General features: G+C 44.5%; 2 protein-coding genes across 2 annotated transcripts in view; both read right to left on the bottom strand.

Moving 5' to 3' along the window:
* Window positions 1-3,601: 3,601 nt before the first annotated feature.
* LOC106613262 (extracellular calcium-sensing receptor) lies at window positions 3,602-11,766 on the bottom strand. Its single transcript, XM_045687036.1, has 10 exons — window positions 11,597-11,766; window positions 10,554-10,732; window positions 10,237-10,340; window positions 9,729-9,908; window positions 8,695-9,426; window positions 5,124-5,333; window positions 4,927-5,050; window positions 4,551-4,744; window positions 4,169-4,456; window positions 3,602-4,067 (listed from the first exon to the last, which is right to left on the bottom strand). The coding sequence occupies exons 1-10, from the start codon at window positions 11,764-11,766 to the stop codon at window positions 3,645-3,647; spliced, it is 2,604 nt and encodes an 867-aa protein (XP_045542992.1). The 3' UTR covers window positions 3,602-3,644.
* A 989-nt stretch (window positions 11,767-12,755) lies between these two features.
* Window positions 12,756-18,425, bottom strand: part of plch1 (phospholipase C, eta 1) — a 154,776-nt gene continuing 149,106 nt past the window's right edge. The window contains 4 exon segments of the mRNA XM_045724833.1: window positions 12,756-14,413; window positions 14,415-14,745; window positions 14,747-17,033; window positions 17,937-18,369. Of these exon segments, the coding sequence (XP_045580789.1) occupies window positions 14,198-14,413; window positions 14,415-14,745; window positions 14,747-17,033; window positions 17,937-18,369 (3,267 nt within the window). The 3' untranslated portion in view covers window positions 12,756-14,197.

Below are 18,425 nucleotides of genomic sequence, written 5' to 3'. Positions count from 1 at the left end.
CCATAGGCTTAATACCATACCAATAGTCTACAGTGGAATCCTCTCCTTGTCTCCTTTAGCTGACAAGGTAAAAATATGTCGTTCTGCCCCTGAACAAGGCAGTTAACCCACTGTTCCTAGGCCGTCATTGTAAATAAGAATTTGTTCTTAACTGACTTGCCAAGTTAAATAAAGGTAAAATAAAAACAATTAAAATAAAAGTTCCTCTCTCCACTGATCTGAAATATGAACTCTAGGTGGAGGTATTATGCCTGCTAGGTATTTGCTTGTCACTCTTTCAACACAAATAAAGGATAGTAGACAAGTATAGTAACAGAGTATGATGGTCTCAAATTGTTTTAAGTAGTTATTTTTCCTTCTCCAACATTCTATTTCTTTCACGCCAAGATAGTTTCCACTTCTGTTAGAAAAGGAAAGAAGAACCTTTTATGTTTAGAGTTTGATGACTAGAAAGATATTTATTCATTTTGTCAGTACCCTAGTGATGTGTAGTGATCTACTATTGATTAGAATGATGTTCTGTGATGAAATATCAATCAGATTAATACATGATTAAGTTATTTGGGCTGTTAAGTAGGCTTTTGATTTCATCTGCATATGCGTGTGGCTTTAATCTTCATTATCCCTGATGAGTGGATCCCTGATGAGTAGATTTCTGCATTCATTTTTTTTTATCAATCAATTAATTAAAGAATAAAAGAGCATAACATTCCTGTTCCATCTAAAGGCTTCTGCTCCCATATTCATTCATCCATGAATTAATTATTCATCAAAGCCAATTTTTTATTTAAGAAAACATTCTGACTTCAAAGGAGCTGCTTGAATGTGTTTTTATTGAACCTTAGCAAATGACAAAGATTTATGTAATTAAAAACAGTCTCATACGGGAAAAGAATTACACGCTTCATAAAATATGAAAGGAATTAACATTTTTATTAACGTACGTAATTTAAAAGACTTGGAGTGTGTGTTTTCAGAACTGGCTTTCAGGTGAGAAATGGATGTCATTAAAGTCAATCGATGATGGTAAAGGAGAGTCATGTAGTGATTCAAATGAAGACGTACTAAGTGTTGACTCACTGTTGACTCATTAGAAACAGACACTACCAGCAGGGTAGGAAAGTTTGTGTCCATCAACTTGTTTTGGTATTGTCTGAAAAGTTGGTGCTTGTGGGTTTTATACAATGTCTTTATTTGTTCTGTTTAACCATACAAGTGATTAACTAAACACATTGAAGACAATATTATATTATAAACTGGGTGGTTCGAGCCCTGAATGATGATTGGCTGAAAGCCGTGGTATGTCAGACCATATACCATGGGTATGACAAAACATTTATTTTTACTTCTCTAATTACGTTGGTAACCAGTTTATAATAGCAATAAGGCACCTCGGGGGTTTGTGTCATATGGCTAATATACAAAGGCTAACGGCTGTGTCCTAGCACTCCATCTTGTGTTGTGCTTAAGAACAGCCTTTAGCCGTGGTATATTGGCCATATACCACACCCTCTCGGGCCTTATTGCTTAATTATATAATGTTGTCATGATGTTGGCCTGTGGGTAAGGTTTATGACCACCCATAAATACCTTTCTCCCTTTCCTCACTCTTGACTCTACAGAAGGACTCTTGAATAGAATTTGAGAGTCTGGGAACATCAAAAGGTGGGGGGAAAGGAACCATATTTTGGTAATCCAACCAGTTGAAAATAAGCGTTGGTACTCAATGAATATGATGCCAGATCAGTTGGCGTCTGAGACATTATGACTGATGACAGGACGACATAAACTGTATCTTGGAAAGTCTACACATTCTAGTTATCAGATTCACATGGAATTGTTGTGCAATTTAAATGTTTAAATATAAAACTATTTGTGAAAAGATGAAATGTAATTTCAGCTTCCAAATGAGAGAATTGGGTTTTCATAAGGTTAAAGCTCTGCTCACTCAGTGGCCCCGCCCATGTGAAGAGACATTGGTTATAAACTATGAAACACGCCCGTCTCTCCCCTCCGATATAAAGCCCTTGACGAAAATGTAACTTTCTGTTCCGAGGACGATAGGACGACGGTCCATACGTTAAAAAGGACTAACATGTCAACTACAGAACTAAGCCAACCTCAGCGTGAGCTTTGGTTGCGAATGGTATGAACTTTGAACTCTTATTCACTAAAGAAGTGAGACATCCTAGCCGTTGAGTTAGCAACAGCAGCTGTAAACGTGGGCTAGGAAAGGACGGACAACGTATTCAGTCTACCACACAACGACGATACTACAACGTATCCAATTTATCACCAGAGACACTATTCAAAGGACAAGGAAGATCTATCTCTGTTGGGCAACACGGCCTTCCATCTACAACCAACCTATTGAAGCGCAGCTCAGAGTAAATATTTATTGCATTTTCCTTTTCCAAATGGGCGTTTATTTAGAATGCATAAGATTCTATATTTACGATAGCATAGCTTCTCCCTTTGTTCTTCAGTCCTCCCGCGCTTTCATTCAAGCCCAACCTTCTCTTTGTGTAACCAGCCGACATACAGGTTCCGTCCCCCAGGGACGTTTACTTGTAGGACATAATTAGTCATCAATGTATGATCCATTCTGTGTTTATATATAATTCTGTGCGATTATTTAGGTATTTAGTAAATAAATAATTAAACCAAAGTTTGTATTGCTGATTCAACTTGTTAGCCAGGGTTCGTGAAGATAACCAAGAATTTACAACTTTCAGATGAGACTGAAACAAGGTGAGGGTTGAATATTGACTGCTATTGATGTAAAAGATTACCAGGTCTTTAAGAGTTTATTCGGAAGATAACAGCTCTATAAACATTATTTCGTGGTGCCCCGACTTTCTAGTTAATTATTTACCTGACTAGCTTAATCAGGTAATATTAATTACGGATAAATTATTTTATAGAATAGCATGTCATATCACTTAATTCGGCATAGAGTGTCCTGGTGGTTTCTATTTGTCCATCATGTGTTTGTTGGTGGTTTCTAATTGGACATCATGTGTTTGTTGGTGGTTTCTAATTGGACATCATGTGTTTCCTGGTGGTTTCTAATTGGACATCATGTGTTTCTTGGTGGTTTCTATTTGGACATCATGTGTTTGTTGGTGGTTTCTAATTGGACATCATGTGTTTCTTGGTGGTTTCTAATTGGACATCATGTGTTTCCTGGTGGTTTCTAATTGGACATCATGTGTTTCTTGGTGGTTTCTAATTGGACATCATGTGTTTGTTGGTGGTTTCTAATTGGACATTGTGTGTTTGTTGGTAGTTTCTAATTGGACATCATGTGTTTCCTGGTGGTTTCTAATTGGACATCATGTGTTTGTTGGTGGTTTCTAATTGGACATCATGTGTTTCTTGGTGGTTTCTAATTGGACATTGTGTGTTTCTTGGTGGTTTCTAATTGGACATCGTGTGTTTCTTGGTGGTTTCTAATTGGACATCATGTGTTTGTTGGTGGTTTCTAATTGGACATCATGTGTTTCCTGGTGGTTTCTAATTGGACATCGTGTGTTTCTTGGTGGTTTCTAATTGGACATCATGTGTTTGTTGGTGGTTTCTAATTGGACATCATGTGTTTCTTGGTGGTTTCTAATTGGACATCATGTGTTTGTTGGTGGTTTCTAATTGGACATCATGTGTTTCTTGGTGTTTCTCTCTGGTCTCAGGAGGATGATGAAACACTTTGGAGCAAACAGACAGAACAGCAGCCCAAAGCTGGAAGCTAAGATGGCGAATATCTCCACAGCGTCTGCGTACTTCCCAGGAGAGCTGACGTAGGCAGGGACGAAGGAGATCCACACGGCACAGAAGATCAGCATGCTGAAGGTGATGAACTTGGCCTCGTTGAAAGTGTCAGGGAGTTTCCTGGCCAGGAAGGCTAAGAGGAGACAGAGGGAGGCCAGAAGGCCGATGTAGCCCAGCACCAGAGAGAAGCCGACCACAGAGCCCACCTCACACTCCAGGATGACCTTAGACCCCTTGAGGCCTAGGTCACGGTAAGGCAGGGGAGGACTTATCGACAGCCACACGGCACAGATGATCACCTGCGTTTACAAACACAATTACAAACTCATCTTACTCATCTTATACAGTAAAGTACTAATTCATTCAGTTAGGTGACTTGAAGTTATTTCAATATTAAAGCTCTCACCTGAACACTAGTACAGAGGAAGACACTCCCTCTCTGCTGAACGGGTCCAAACCACCTCATCAGCTGCCCAGCACCGGGCCTGGCTGAGCGGAACGCAGCCAGAACCACGATGGTCTTGACAAGGAGGCAGGAGAGACAGAGCACGAAGATGACCCCAAACGCCGCCTGGCGGATCCGACACGCCCACACCGAGGGACGCCCAATGAACACCAACGAACACAGGAAGCAGAGCTTGAGTGACAGGAGAAGCAGGAAACTCAGGTCTGAGTTGTTGGCCCGCACCTGGAATGAGAAGAATGGTTAGACATACATGATACCATAGAAGAGTTCTCCATTTTATCCCTTACCCGATTTAACTCTTTATCAAAGCTCTTACCAGAGGGGTGTGGCGGTGGTACACAAAGAGCATAAACACAGCCGCTGTTGCCACAGTGCCGCACACGGCAACAGTGGTCAGGGTGACGCCCATGGTATCGTTGAAGGAGAGGAACTCGAGCTGACGAGGGATGCAGGCAGTCCGATTGCCGTTGGACCAGAACTCCAGAGGACAGTGGTCACATTGTAGAGAGCCTGGGAGATTGAACACGTTACTATGACAATTGAAAAGCATAATTACCTATTCAGTCTAATAAGTATTAATTAAGGTATAATATTTTATTCAAGAGAGGTCAGGTCAATAACGGCACAGCTAATTAAGAATGCCCTTTCATTGTCTTAAATTATATTCTACCCCAACTTCACAGTTCACTGACCTGTGGTGTTGCTGACCTCTCCCTCAGTACAGGGGATACAGTCGAAGCAGCAGACAGGCTCCCCCTTCTTCCTGGCTACACGGGTGCCTGGGGGACATCTGTCACTGCACACTGACACAGGTACCTGTCCATGCCATGAAATGAATTTCAATTGAACAAAACCTTTCAGTTCATGTTTCAAAAATTGTCTTTCTTACCATATTAGATCCTGCGTTCCACTGGATGGCTGATTGGTCGATGAGGATATTGGACCCCTCTACTCGGCCAATCGTGACAAGTTTGAGCAACCCCTGGGGCGTGGCCTGCCAGTTCACAAGGTCGTAGACAGCAGGGACGTCCGCGCCCCGGAAATAAAACGGCTCCCCAAGTGGAGTGGTGAAGTTAACCTGGTTCAGGTGCTGCAACAGCTTGGAGGAGAGGAGACACAAACATGACCATCACACTGTTATTATGATGTAATAACTCAAAACCAGGGTTGGGTAGGTTACTTTCTAAATGTAATCTGTTACAGTTACATGTCCAAAATTGTAATCGGTAATGTAACTTGTGGATTACCCAAACTCAGTAACGTAATCTGAGTTACTTTCCCCTTAAGAGGCATTTGAAGAAGACAAAAATGTATGTTACCAATTGAATGACATCTATTGCAGGTTAAATTAATGTTAAAGTTTACATAGCTGGCCATATATGGATGTTACATTTTACTAAATGGGTTGGTAATGTTGGCTTCTTCTAACCTATCGTTTTCTACTACATATAATAATACGATTACATTATATCTTTACATTAAAAACCAAAGTCAAAAACTCTTGAATGGGTAGGTGTATCAAAACTTTGGACTGTTACTGTATATATATATATATATATACATACATACAGTATTGAAGTGTTAAAAAAAAAAGTATATTTCATATTTGACATTCTTCAAAGTAGCCACTCTTTGCTTTGATGACAGCTTTGCACACTCTTGTCCTTCTCTCAACCAGCTTCATGAGGTAGTCATCTGGAATGCATTTTAATTAACAGGTGTGCCTTGTTATAAATTAATTTGTGGAATTCTTTCCTTCTTAATGCGTTTGAGCCATTCAGTTGTGTTGTGACAAGGTAGAGGTGGTATACAGAAGATAGACCTATTTGGTAAAAAAACAAGTCCATATTATGGCAAGAGCAGGTCAAATAAGCAAAGAGAAACGACAGTCCATCATTACTTTAAGACATGAAAGTCAGTCACAAAAACCATCAGGCGCTATGATGAAACTGGCTCTCATGCAGACCCACCGTTGTGTCTTTGTGAGACGCAGAGTAGGTGAGCGGATGATCTCCGTATGTGTGGTTCCCACCGTGAAGCATGGAGGAGGAGGTGTGGTGGTGTGGGGGTGCTTTGCTGGTGACTGTCTGTGATGTATTTACAATTCAAGGCACACTTAACCAGCATTGCTACCACAGCATTCTGCAGCGATACACCATCCCATCTGGTTTGCGCTTAGTGGGACTATCATTTGTTTTTCAGCAGGACAATGACCCAACACACCTCCAGGCTGTGTAAGGGCTATTTGACCAAGAAGGATAGTTATGGAGTGCTGCATCAGATGACCTGGCTTCCCCAATCACCCAACCTCAACCCAATTGAGATGGGTTGGGATGAGTTGTACTGCAGAAGTTAAGGAAAATCAGCCAACAAGTCCTTAGCTTATGTGGGAACTCCATCAAGACTGTTGGAAAAGCATTCCAGGTGAAGCTAGTTGAGAGAATGCCAAGAGTGTGCAAAGCTTCCATCAAGGCAAAGGGTGGCTACGTTGAAGAATCTCAAATATGAAATATATTTTAAAAAATTTAGCACTTTTTTGGTTACTACATGATTCCATATGTGTCATTTCATAGTTTTGATGTCTTCAATATCATTCTACAATCTGGAAAATAGTAAAAATAAAGAAAAACCATTGAATGAGAAGGTGTGTCCAAACTTTTGACTGGTACTGTATATATATATAGGTTATAGGTTATCACTCCAACCCTCTTCCTGGAGATCTACTGTCCTGTAGGTTATCACTCCAACCCTCTTCCTGGAGATCTACTGTCCTGTAGGTTATCACTCCAACCCTCTTCCTGGAGATCTACTGTCCAGTAGGTTATCACTCCAACCCTCTTCCTGGAGATCTACTGTCCTGTAGGTTATCACTCCAACCCTCTTCCTGGAGATCTACTGTCTGTAGGTTATCACTCCAACCCTCTTCCTGGAGATCTACTGTCCAGTAGGTTATCACTCCAACCCTCTTCCTGGAGATCTACTGTCCAGTAGGTTATCACTCCAACCCTCTTCCTGGAGATCTACTGTCCCGTAGGTTATCACTCCAACCCTCTTCCTGGAGATCTAATGTCCTGTAGGTTTTCAGTCCAACCCTAATTTAGAGTATCTGAATCAGCTAGTTAAGGTCTTGTTGATAAGCTAATTAATATAATCAGGTGTGTTAAATTAGGGTTGGACTGAAAACCCACAGGATGGTAGATCTCCAGGAACTGGGTTGGGCAGCCCTGAACTACAGATTGCCGCTTGAAGTCTATCAAAAGTGTATGAGTTTGAGTTTTTGTCCAATAGGTGTCATGGAATCCCCCAGTACTCCTGCTCATTCCATGCACCAGTTCCGGGGGTCTACGTCACCAGCCTCTAGGTGTCACTGAACTGGAGTCCTTACGTTCCCATTCCCCCATGATTTGTAATTGTAAATATGTGCCCTCTGTTCACCATTGTCTTTTCAGTTATTGTTCCCTTGTCCGTTGGTGTTGTGAGTACCTGTGCTTTGTTGTTGCGGCTTTTGTGCTGCGTGTATTGTGTACTCATTATTACGGGTCTCGTCCGATGTATTGTTGTGCACTTGTTATTACGGGTCTCGTCCCGTGTATTTATTAGAGGTTTAACTTTGCTCTTTTGTTTGGGTTACATCCCTGTGTTTTTGTATACGTGTTTGTTTTGGGCTTCGTCCCCGTGCCTTTCATGGCATGTTGTATTTTTACTTGGAGTATTAAAACCCCCTTTTACGAATTCCTGCGCCTGTCTCCAATCCTTTATACAATGTTACATTAGGCCTATGAATTTATTTAATTTATCTGCATGAATTAGATTGAGGAATAAAACCACACTTTTAATCCATAGGCTGTGATCCGCAATATGTAGCTGTTGCAAGAGTGCATTTTTCACAGGCTGTCCCACTGGTTTCAAACACAATGATTGATAGGCAGCTTAAACTTCTTGAATTCAATCGGGTTCAAATAGACATTTAGATTTGTGAACAGCCATCCACAACAACCACAATCCGTAAGGCGCAAATAGCTAAATGAGAGAGCAGCAGTGAGATTCACATCAATGCACTATGTAGATATCAATAATAAGTGATATCCGTATCGCCGTAGACTTAATTTAAATGTGCGCCTTTTTTCCATGCTCGTTTGAACGTTATTGAGAAACCAGAGAAGTGTAAAATACTTTTTTTCCTCAAACATAATTTCTGAATTTAAAAGTAATCTTCGAAGTAATCGTCTAGTTTTTGAAAAGTCTCTGTAATCTGATTACAATATTTTTGCTGGTAAAGGACTACATTTACTGTTTTTTTGTAATCCCTTACATGTAACGAATTACATTTAATCCGTTACTCCCCAACCTTGCTCAAAACATATCCCCATAGCAACTATTAAGTGGACATGAATATTTAATTATATTAATTAACATTTGCATAAGCAATTCTACTGAACATGCAATAGATGTGTGTGTACCTCTGCTGGGCTGATGTTGTGAGGAGGGGAGCAGGTGAAGCTGGTGCCCCAGGTAGGGCTGTCTCTCTGGGGGCAGGACAGCAGGCTGTGGAGAGCATGGGCTGCAGCATACACAGCCAGGTACACATTATAGGTTACTCTCAGCTGAGAGGTATCTGTGAAAGGGCTCTGCACCACCTCCAGAGTCTCTGCCCCACTGCAGGAGGCCAGGCGTGGACGGGGGGAACTGGAGGTGGGAGGAGGAGGGTGTGGTAGTGACTCCGAGGGGGTTGGAGGAAGGGGAGAGGGGAGCAGAGACGTGTCGTGTGCATGTGCTGCTCCAGGGCTACACCCAAACTTCGTTTCCCAGAGTTCCTTCAATAGCACATCTCCGGGACGACGAGAGGGGTGGAGACTTCGAAGGTGGGCCTCAAAGCCAGGCATAGGTGCACTACGGATAGCCACACCCACTACGCCCCGAGAGACATTAAAGAGGGCGGGGTTCCGTCGCAGTTGTCCGCTGGTGCTCCATGCTTCACTGGCCAGAAACTGCCTGTCCGTCACGTTTCTCCTCCCCAGCTCCAGGAGTAACGCCCCTATGTCAGTGTACCAGAGGAAGACTAGGATCACACGTGCTGTCGAGGCCTGGACCGTGTCTGCTGCTCGCTCCACATCCCTCACCAGGTTCGCCCGGTTGATGGTCTCAAAGAACGCCAGGCACACCCCTGTCCCCCGAACCGCCGCCTCAAACACCTGGTGATCAAATACGAAGCACAGGGAGCGCGACAAATAGTCAAAATACTGATGTACAAGTTAAAAATAAAATACAACAGTATCCAGTATTAGAAATACCATCAATTTCTTTGCAATTTTGTAATATGTAAATTCTACATTTCTGTAAACAGTGACCAAGAATTAATAAAGTCAAAGTCAAAAGTCAAAGTTAATATAAAGAAACATATAACTTACTAAATAATAATAAATAAAACAACAGACAAGTGTCTTCAATAAAGAAGAGCAGCAACCAACAACAAAATGTAAAGATAAAGAAAGACCTGTATGGCCTGACGACCGTAGTCATTGTCTGCAGCGACAGCCCCGACCCAGGTCCATCCCAACAGCCAGGTGAGCCGGGCCATGGTGAGGGCCTGGTAGACATCACTGGGGATGGTCCTGAAGAAGTTAGGGAACTCCAGTCTGTCACTGAGACAGCCACAGCTGGCCTGGTAACTGATCTGAGGATAACACCATTAAATCAATCATTTCTCACTAAATACTAGACCAGCTGAATTATAATTAATTAAAGCATTATGGCAATCTTTCTAGGTATGTATTTCCTGGTTGTAGAGAGAGACTGAGAGCAGATCAACACAATAACGTTAATAACATTTTAATGAAGTACTAAATACCCTCCTAAAATTTCTCAGTAAATACTAGACAATCTGAAATATGATGAATTAAAGCAATATGGTAATGTTTCTAGCCACAGTATTTCCTGGTTGTGTAGAGAGAGAGAGAGAGAGAGAGAGAGAGAGAGAGAGAGAGAGAGAGAGAGAGACTGACCACAGGCACAGAGAGGGGCTCCAGGGTCCTGGCCAGGATGATGGCCTGAGTGGACGATGCATCACCAATGACCAGAGGAACATGGGAGTCACTTGATGGCCATGCTGGACAGGATTCACATAACATATAAACATGATTCTATAATCAGAACGACATGATAGCATACATGAGCTATTTGCTATTAATTTAGTGTAGGATCTTCACAATATTAATGGCTATTTGGTGAATACTTTTCAATACATTTGAATTTTAGGTAAAGGTTATGCTTAGGTTGAGGTTAGAATCACATTTGAGGTCAGAAAGCTCTGTAGTTTCACATCTGAGGTTCCCCCCTGACACCAGGGCCAGTGCCCCTCGCAAGCTCCAGGGGTGCTGACCACAGCTGTCCAGGACACGGTAGCCCAGCCGGACTCCCGGCAGCAGGAAGGGGTTACGGTTAATCTCGTCCACTGCAAACACCAGTGCGTGCACCCATCTCAACGGTTCCTCCTGGAAACTGAGAACAGGGATGTGAGATGAGAAGGTAAACATGAGAGATAGAAAGAGAGGGAGAGGGATAGAGAGAGAGATAGAGAGGGAGAGAGATAGAGAGAGAGATGACAGATCAAAATTCAACATGTGTATTTGAGCATGGTGTAACCTTGTAATCAGATTAATGTGATTGATCATGAGGAGAAACAACATTCAAACTTAATAAACAGCACTAAAAAAATGTATTCATGTTGAACATCAATCTTATCCGTCTAGACTGAGAATCAAGTTGACAATGGAAAAATGCCACACTCTATAACATCAAGATTATTTAAGTGTTTTGCATTTTCAAGAAATATGCCTTCCCTCATTGTACTCAGATAAAGAGAGCACCATGCTAAACATCTGAGGAGAAAACAATGATACTTTAAGCAAATAAGTTAGACAAAAAACAAAGATCATAATTAAATGTTAGTTGTTTTTGCAGACAATTTGTTAACATCAGATTTGAAATTGATTGCAAAACGATGAACATTTCATTGTTGAAGGGATTACGATTCTGTGTAAAAAAAAGAAAAGCAAAAGGAACATTTTCCATTCCAGTGAAACGGGAAGCAGTGGAAGGACAAAACATCTTCTGAAGAGAACAACATTCAGATCAAATCATTACATGAAAAAAAAAGTTTTAAAAGAAAGATGATTCAAATGAAGGAAAAGTACCCCTGCTAAAATGAAATGCTGTTACAAAATAAAAAAATAAATAAAAAAAATCACTTAACATCAAAAGAATAAACAAAGATAGAATTTCACATCCTTTGAAAGAAAAGTCACAAGAAAAGGTCAAAGTGCGATTAAAAAAAAGAGGAGAGAAATAACCAAAGGAACTTACTTGACACAGGACTGCAGGTCAGGGTGTTGGCTGAAGCTCAGGTCTGGAGCAGGGGAGAGGTTATGGATAGGGAAGACAGCCCCGATCACCACATCACCTTCCTGGGATAGACCAAGGTCATCCAGACCGACTGAATGGTCCCATCGTGAACACACGGTTGCCTGAGCCATCCCTACCCCATCCCTGACCAGCCAGGGCAGTAGCAAGGGAATGGCCGGTGTCAGCCAGGTGAACCAGGGGGACATGGGGGAGCTCCTCTGGACACACAGGCAGGCAGGAAGTTGACCAGACCAGACCAAAACCACCCCCAAGGCAGTTTCTATATACTGGTAAAAACATGAAACGCTACAGCACAGTGATATTGATATCATGTACAGATGAGTTACAAGAGTGTAAGGATTGTGATCAGAAATCCTCCCTGTCTGAACATCCAGCCTGTTAACGGACTTCCTCCCTGTTAAGATGTAGGACAGATCAACCTAAGTGGTTCTCCGTCAGGTGAAGACAAGCTTGAGCTGTTTGGGCAGTCAACAAGTCTCTATCTCCCAGCATTGGGTCTGACAGCAGCCTTCCCTGATCTGGCCCAGTGGAGGGTAAGGGAGGGTATTTATAATGACCAGAGATCATAGAGAATACATGGAGTAAACAAGATGACACACTGAGAACCTAAATCACAGGCCTCCTGAGTGTTGCTGACACAGATAGATAAGTAAGGGTGACAGGGGGAATTCTTATTTTGAACAATATGTTTTTTGAGGATTTAGATAGTCACAGGTGTGCTATCTCTCATCTCCATTACTGCTCATTTCACAAGCAATTACATCCTATTATCTACCCATTATCCACACACAGCAAGATACAATAACACAGGCATTGAGGGAGGGGGGCTGTGTGTGTGTGTGTGTGTGTGTGTGTGTGTGTGTGTGTGTGTGTGTGTGTGTGTGTGTTTGTGTGTGTGTGTGTGTGTGTGTGTGTGTGTGTGTGGTGTGTGTGTGTGTGTTTGTGTACATACCATGGCAAGATTACTTGTATACCTCAGTAGTTGCAACCTCGTTAAACAATTAAAAGAGTGTGAGAGATACCCTGAAAGATAGTGGAATATAAAGATTGAGAGAAGAGACACACATCAAGATAGAAAATAGAGGACAAACAGACACAATTGCCGTGTAAAAAGTTTCTGAATTTTATTGCATCGGTAGGAAAATGCTCACATTAATCTTCTGAGCGACCATACAAAGAAAATAAGACGGGTTTAACACTGAAAAGAAGAATAAAATCATGCAGCCTCGTCCAGCCCAAAAGCCGTATCTACCTAGTCCACTGTGTTTCTGTTCTTGTAACCATTTCAACTGAAAGAAAAAATGTAATAACCAGACCCAACATTTTTTTTTGCTTTTTTGTTTTTTTTTGCAGTCTGTATTAAAGTAATTATAAAAATAACAGCATTTAAACTCAAAAAGTATGTGGTAGTGTTTAAAATCGTAGAAAGCGAAAAGTCAGAGCAAGCAAAGTCTATGTACTGTATTGTACTGTCTATGTACTGTATTGTACTGCATTGTACTGTATTTTACTGTCTATGTACTGCATTGTACTGTATATGAACTGTATTGTATTGTACAGTCTATGTACTGTATAGTACTGTAGTGTACTGTATTGTACTGTATTGCACAGTCTATGTACTGTAGAGTTCTGTATTGTACTGCATTGTACTGTCTATGTACTGTATTGTACTGTCTATGCACTGTCTATGTACTGTATTGTACTGTCTATGTACTGTCTACATACTCTGTTGTACTGTCTATGTACTGTATTTCAACCAATCCCACTATTACTTGTTCTGTACAAAGACAGTAGTGCACTGTGATGTCTACAGATCGATGCATAGTCATGCTGGACATGTCCACGTTTAACATGCAGAAAACAGCTGCACCGTCAACTAAATAACACCACCGTCCATTAAAAACGAATGTACAGTAGAATATTTACAAACAACACTGACATAGAGAACACTTAGAGGAGAAAGGAAGACTTGAGGAAGCTCTCTGATGAAACAGATCACGTTCCTTAAAAGTGCCCCTCACTGGGTACACACACTGGTTGAATCAACGTTGTTTCCATGTCATTTCAACTAAATGACGTTGAACCAACGTGGAAGAGACGTTGAATTGACGTCTGTGCCCAGCGGGCCTCTGATAATACCAATACACATTTAAAATGTACAAACGCCAAGACAACACTTCCCTTCAGAGTAAAACACATTTGGAACGTTTCCAATTTTTTGCTTCATTGTAGGTGGAGTTAGCTTGAACAGGAAGTAGAATTACAGGAACAGGCAGGACAGGAAACAGGTACAATCAAAGTAGGAAGTGGTTTACAGTCTGTTCCAAATTACATTTACAGAACATTCTGATCAGGACATTTTTACATTTACAGACAAAATGTCAGACCCAATCAGGTAGTTGACTTTATACCTGTATTATTGGACAGACCAACCAGGATATATATTTTAGTTTTTTCTCGGTTGTAAGCAGGAAGCTGATTTTCTGTGTTCTGGAAGTACATTATGCATCATTCTATGTAGGTGATAACCAGGAAGTGGGTTCAGAGTCTGAGCAGGAAGTAGACTTCCGGTTCTGATCTTATACAGGAGTCTGTGGGCAGCAGAGAGTCATCATGATAATGATCACCATAGTGATCTCCATATCCGTACCCTAGTGTGGCGCACGCCCCCTCAGGCAGCCCCCTGTCCTCCAGCTGGTCCAGGTAGCCCGCTATGTAGGAGCCTGTTGAGTGTCTGTTAGCTGGGGGGGTTCTGACCTGCTGCTACTTTAGTACGCAGCACTACCCCTCCCACGCTGGAGGGGGCGCTCATATCCCGGGAATTCAGAGCCTCCTGCTGCCTCTCTCGAGCGCGATTGTTGATGTGACGCACACGGCTCTGGCTCCGAGAGGAAAGGCGGCGGGAGAGGAGGGGCGGGGAGTCCTCCTGGGCGTCTGGGACAAAGTTTGAGGGGGGGCAGGGGCGTGATGGGGGAACGAAGGGTTTGGGGGGTAACTGAGGTAACTGGGGCAGCTGGGGAGACTGGGGTCTGTCCCGGTCTCTGTCATCCCCCTCCAGGGTGACTAGTTTGCGGAGCTGCTCAGTGAGGGGGGTCTGCAGACTGCAGCCGTTGGGACAGACCCCCCAGGCCCCTCATCCTCCTCCGCTCCTTCATACACGGGGTGATGAAGCTGCGGCTGATGATGTTGTACTTGCTGTGGAAGTTGCAGGAAATGTCCTCTGATGTCAGGTCACCCAGAGACTTGGACTTGCAGGGGCTGGGGGCTGTGGGTGGTCTGGGGATAGGTAGAGGAGGGGCAAGGGTGGGGCCCGAGAGGGGCAGCGGTGGGGGGCCAGAACAGGGTTGGAACTGGGGCTGGGCCTGGGTGTGTGATTGGGGTCGGGGTTGGGTGTGTGATTGGGGTTGGGCCTGGGGCAGAGGCTGGGTATGTGATTGGGGCTGGGGTTGCAAATGGGTGTAGGGGGATGCCGAGGCAGCAGAGAGCCTGAAGCAGTTGTAGTCTAGATGGCTATAGGCCACATCACAGTCTGAGATAGGGGAGTACAGGCCTCGGTCTCTGGGGAAGCTAACATACCTTGAACCAGACACACTAGACAGACCAGGCAGACACTCAGAGGAGGACAACTCATTCTGGAAGCAGGTTGATGCTTCACCCTGATCCTGACCTTCCCCTGTCCCACCCTGGTAGCCCCTGGTCTGTGGCTGGGTGTGCCCACCCTGGTAGCCCCTGGTCTGTGGCTGGGTGTGCCCACCCTGGTAGCCCCTGGTCTGTGGCTGGGTGGGTCCACTGTAGCTGTGCTGCTGGGTGTAGGCTCTGGTAATGTCTCTGCTGTTCTCAAAGGAGAGCTCAGCCCTGCTGTTCAGGCGGAGGCTGCTGGGGTTGGGGGGCCTTTTGAAGAGGGAGGGCTGGGTTTGAGGGGTTATTGATGGGGTGTTGCGAGGGGAGGGCTGGTGTGAGGGTTGTTTGAGAGGGGAAGGACACTGGGAGAGTTGGGGTGCGTACCGGGGAGAGGGGTTTAGTTGGGTAAACTGGCTTTGGGGAGCAGCGTATTGTTCGGTTGGGCTGGTAGCGACCCAGGTACAGTTGTGTCTCGGTAAGGTGAGGGTAACCTCCAGTGGATCCTCGTCCACGTTAATCTCCACCTCCATCAGATTACTTCCTGCTGAGTCCTGGCACAACAGCAACCGGTCAGACACTGTGCTGTTGACAGACGGACACCTGTAACCCCATGACAACCCCCATTCTCCCCCTGACCACAGCCCTGTAGGATCACTGACACCCCCATAGCCCTGTCCTGGTTCCTCCACCTCCACTACACCCCTCCGTGAGCCCACCCAGCTGCCGTTGGCCTCTGTCCCCAGGCGAGGAGGCACCTTGGCTGGGGAGGGCTCCAGGCTGGCCATAGGTGTGCTCTCCTCAGAGTCAGCCTGGATGTTGCCTATGGTCTGCTCCCTCAGGTTGTAGACAGAGACTGGAGACAAGACCTCCTCATCCAGGATGGTATAGACCTCCTCCAGCTCCGTGGTCTCAGGACTAGAGAAGAGAAGGGGGGCAGGGGGGTCTGCGTGGGAGGTCTTGGGGTGGGGTGGGAGTAGGTTCTGGTTCGTGTGGTTAGGGGTCTGGCTTGCCTTTCGAGGAGTGATAAGTCCGTTCATTGCCTTGCAGAGGGAGGTGGTGGTCTGTGGGTCTTTATATGGGGTGGTACATTCTACGGTGACCTTATAGGGTGTGCTGGAGTCCTGGGCAGTGGAATGGAACAGACAGGACATGACACTGAGGACGTGGGGGTCAGAGTTCGTTGTGAGGTCATTCTGGTCAGCGGTGAGGTCAAACTGGCCAATCAGAGCGGAGATCGAGCCGCAGCTGGTGTCGTTGCCGAGGGATACGGCATCAATGAGTCGCGAGATGGTGCTGTCCTGCTGGGAGATGGGGCTCTGCAGATCGGACCGATCCACGTTGAGTGGGGAGAGGGGGGGCACAGAGGAAGAAGAGGAGGAGGAAGGTGCCGGCGTGTTTGTTGTACTATGTAATGTTGTCTCTGGTCTGCTCTCAGTAGGGACGTGTAAACAGTTGCTCTCTGTCTTTATTGACCTGCTCAGATAACGCAACGTCCTTTGGCGAGAGGAAATGCCCTCAGCTTTGATGGGTGGGTTGACTCTGTCCTTTAATTGCTCTTTGGAGTCACCATCCACACTTCCTCCTCCTTGGCCAATGACCAGGTAGGAGGTCTCGTCTAATTGGTCAAGCTCTGTGGTCTTATCCCGTGTGTTGTTGTGATTGGTGGAAGGGGTGGACACACTGTGTTCAAGGGTGGCGGATGATTCGATGAGGAGATCCACAGAGTGGGACCTGGGCCGGTCAAAGGGGGATGTTCCTATGTAAAATAGAGAAGTTAGACAGTCAGTAAATGTTCAAACATTTTCACAGACGTACGTAGAACACCAAGCCAACCAACAACCAACCGACACATTCCGTCCAACACGAGCCAATAGCAACACAGAGACGAATGGAATGTACCACCAAATACGACTGTGAGAGGGGGTTGGAAAATGAGGCTGTGCAGGTAACAGAAGGAACATCAATTTTTGAGGGGAAACATCAATTTTTTGGGGGAAACATCAGTTTCGGAAGAGATGGTCAAATGGGATCAATTTTGGCAGTTAAAAAAAAGCTGAATTCTGATTTTGAAATAGTACTTTTACAAAGTTACATCAGTGGGATGATGTAATACTGGGATGTTTTAGGATGAGGCAACCTTAGGAGGTGTCTTGGTTTACCTGGCGGGATATCCTAGTCAGTTCTCTACTAAAGAGAAGCACCACAGAGTGAAGAAGGAACAGAAAAGGCATGTTAAAGTATTGAGGAACAATAGATTGCCTGGATTTGTCAATTGAAACAGATTTTTCTTCTTCTATGTTTTGGAAAAAAGGACAGGTTAGAAACAAGACAACGGTTTACATTTCCACAAAAGACCCATAGCACTGTTTGTTTCAATGAGAGCGCAACACAACCAATGACAACTTCAACTCTAAGCATGACGTCACATGTAGCAACCAAACCAGACAAGACTAGTTGCTCTGCTTTTACAGGTAAACCAGGATCATGTATTACTCTGAGAAATAGGTAACATGATGCTGTAAACTCATTCAAACAGAGAAAAGCACTGTTGTTTCTTCTTAGGTATCTATTTGAACATATTACTTGTTACAGAACATATTGTTTTTATTATCATGGTTGATGTAAGAGTGTGTGAGGTCTCCAGAGGAGGTCTACCCACCGATGAGTGTGTCTGCACCCAGGTCAGTGTGCTCCTGTTCGGGAGAGCAGAGGGAGAGCTGTCCCTGCAGTAGCCTCTCCAGAGGCATGGAGATGGGTCTGTGGGAGAGGGGGGCGTGAGGTGGGGGGCTCCTCTCCACCATTACCCTCTCCCTGTCCCTTTCACTGTCCTTGGACCCCTCCCTCCCAGCCCCTTCCCCGGCCCCCACTCTGTCCTTGCCGTCTGATATGGAGGCCTTGCGGTCTGATATGGAGGTGGAGGACTCTGCGAGCTTCATCTTGGTTTTCTTGCGTCGGTTGGTGGGGGCGCTGGCGGTGCGTCGGAGGAGGAGGTCACTGATGGAGCGTTTCCTGAGGGCCGAACCACAGCTGGTGTCTACTGACGACTTAGAGGACCTGTTGAACAAGCCTCTGATGCCTCGCAGCTGACGACCCTGGTGGATGGAGAGAGGGAGGGGAGAGAGAGGGAGAGAGGAAGGGGGAGACGGGG

Source organism: Salmo salar, chromosome ssa09 (genome assembly GCF_905237065.1).
Source record: "Salmo salar chromosome ssa09, Ssal_v3.1, whole genome shotgun sequence".
NCBI lineage: Eukaryota > Metazoa > Chordata > Actinopteri > Salmoniformes > Salmonidae > Salmo > Salmo salar.
This window is presented reverse-complemented; position numbering and strand designations above follow the sequence as displayed.

Excerpts from the sequence above, each read along its gene's own strand:
- LOC106613262 (XM_045687036.1), bottom strand. The coding sequence starts at position 11,766 with ATGGCTCAGGCAACCGTGTGTTCACGATGGGACCATTCAGTCGGTCTG. Across the intron at positions 10,341-10,553 it reads GTCAGGGGGGAACCTCAGAT|CATGGCCATCAAGTGACTCC; the intron begins GTGAAACTACAG and ends AATCCTGTCCAG. Across the intron at positions 5,051-5,123 it reads GGAACGCAGGATCTAATATG|GTACCTGTGTCAGTGTGCAG; the intron begins GTAAGAAAGACA and ends TGGCATGGACAG.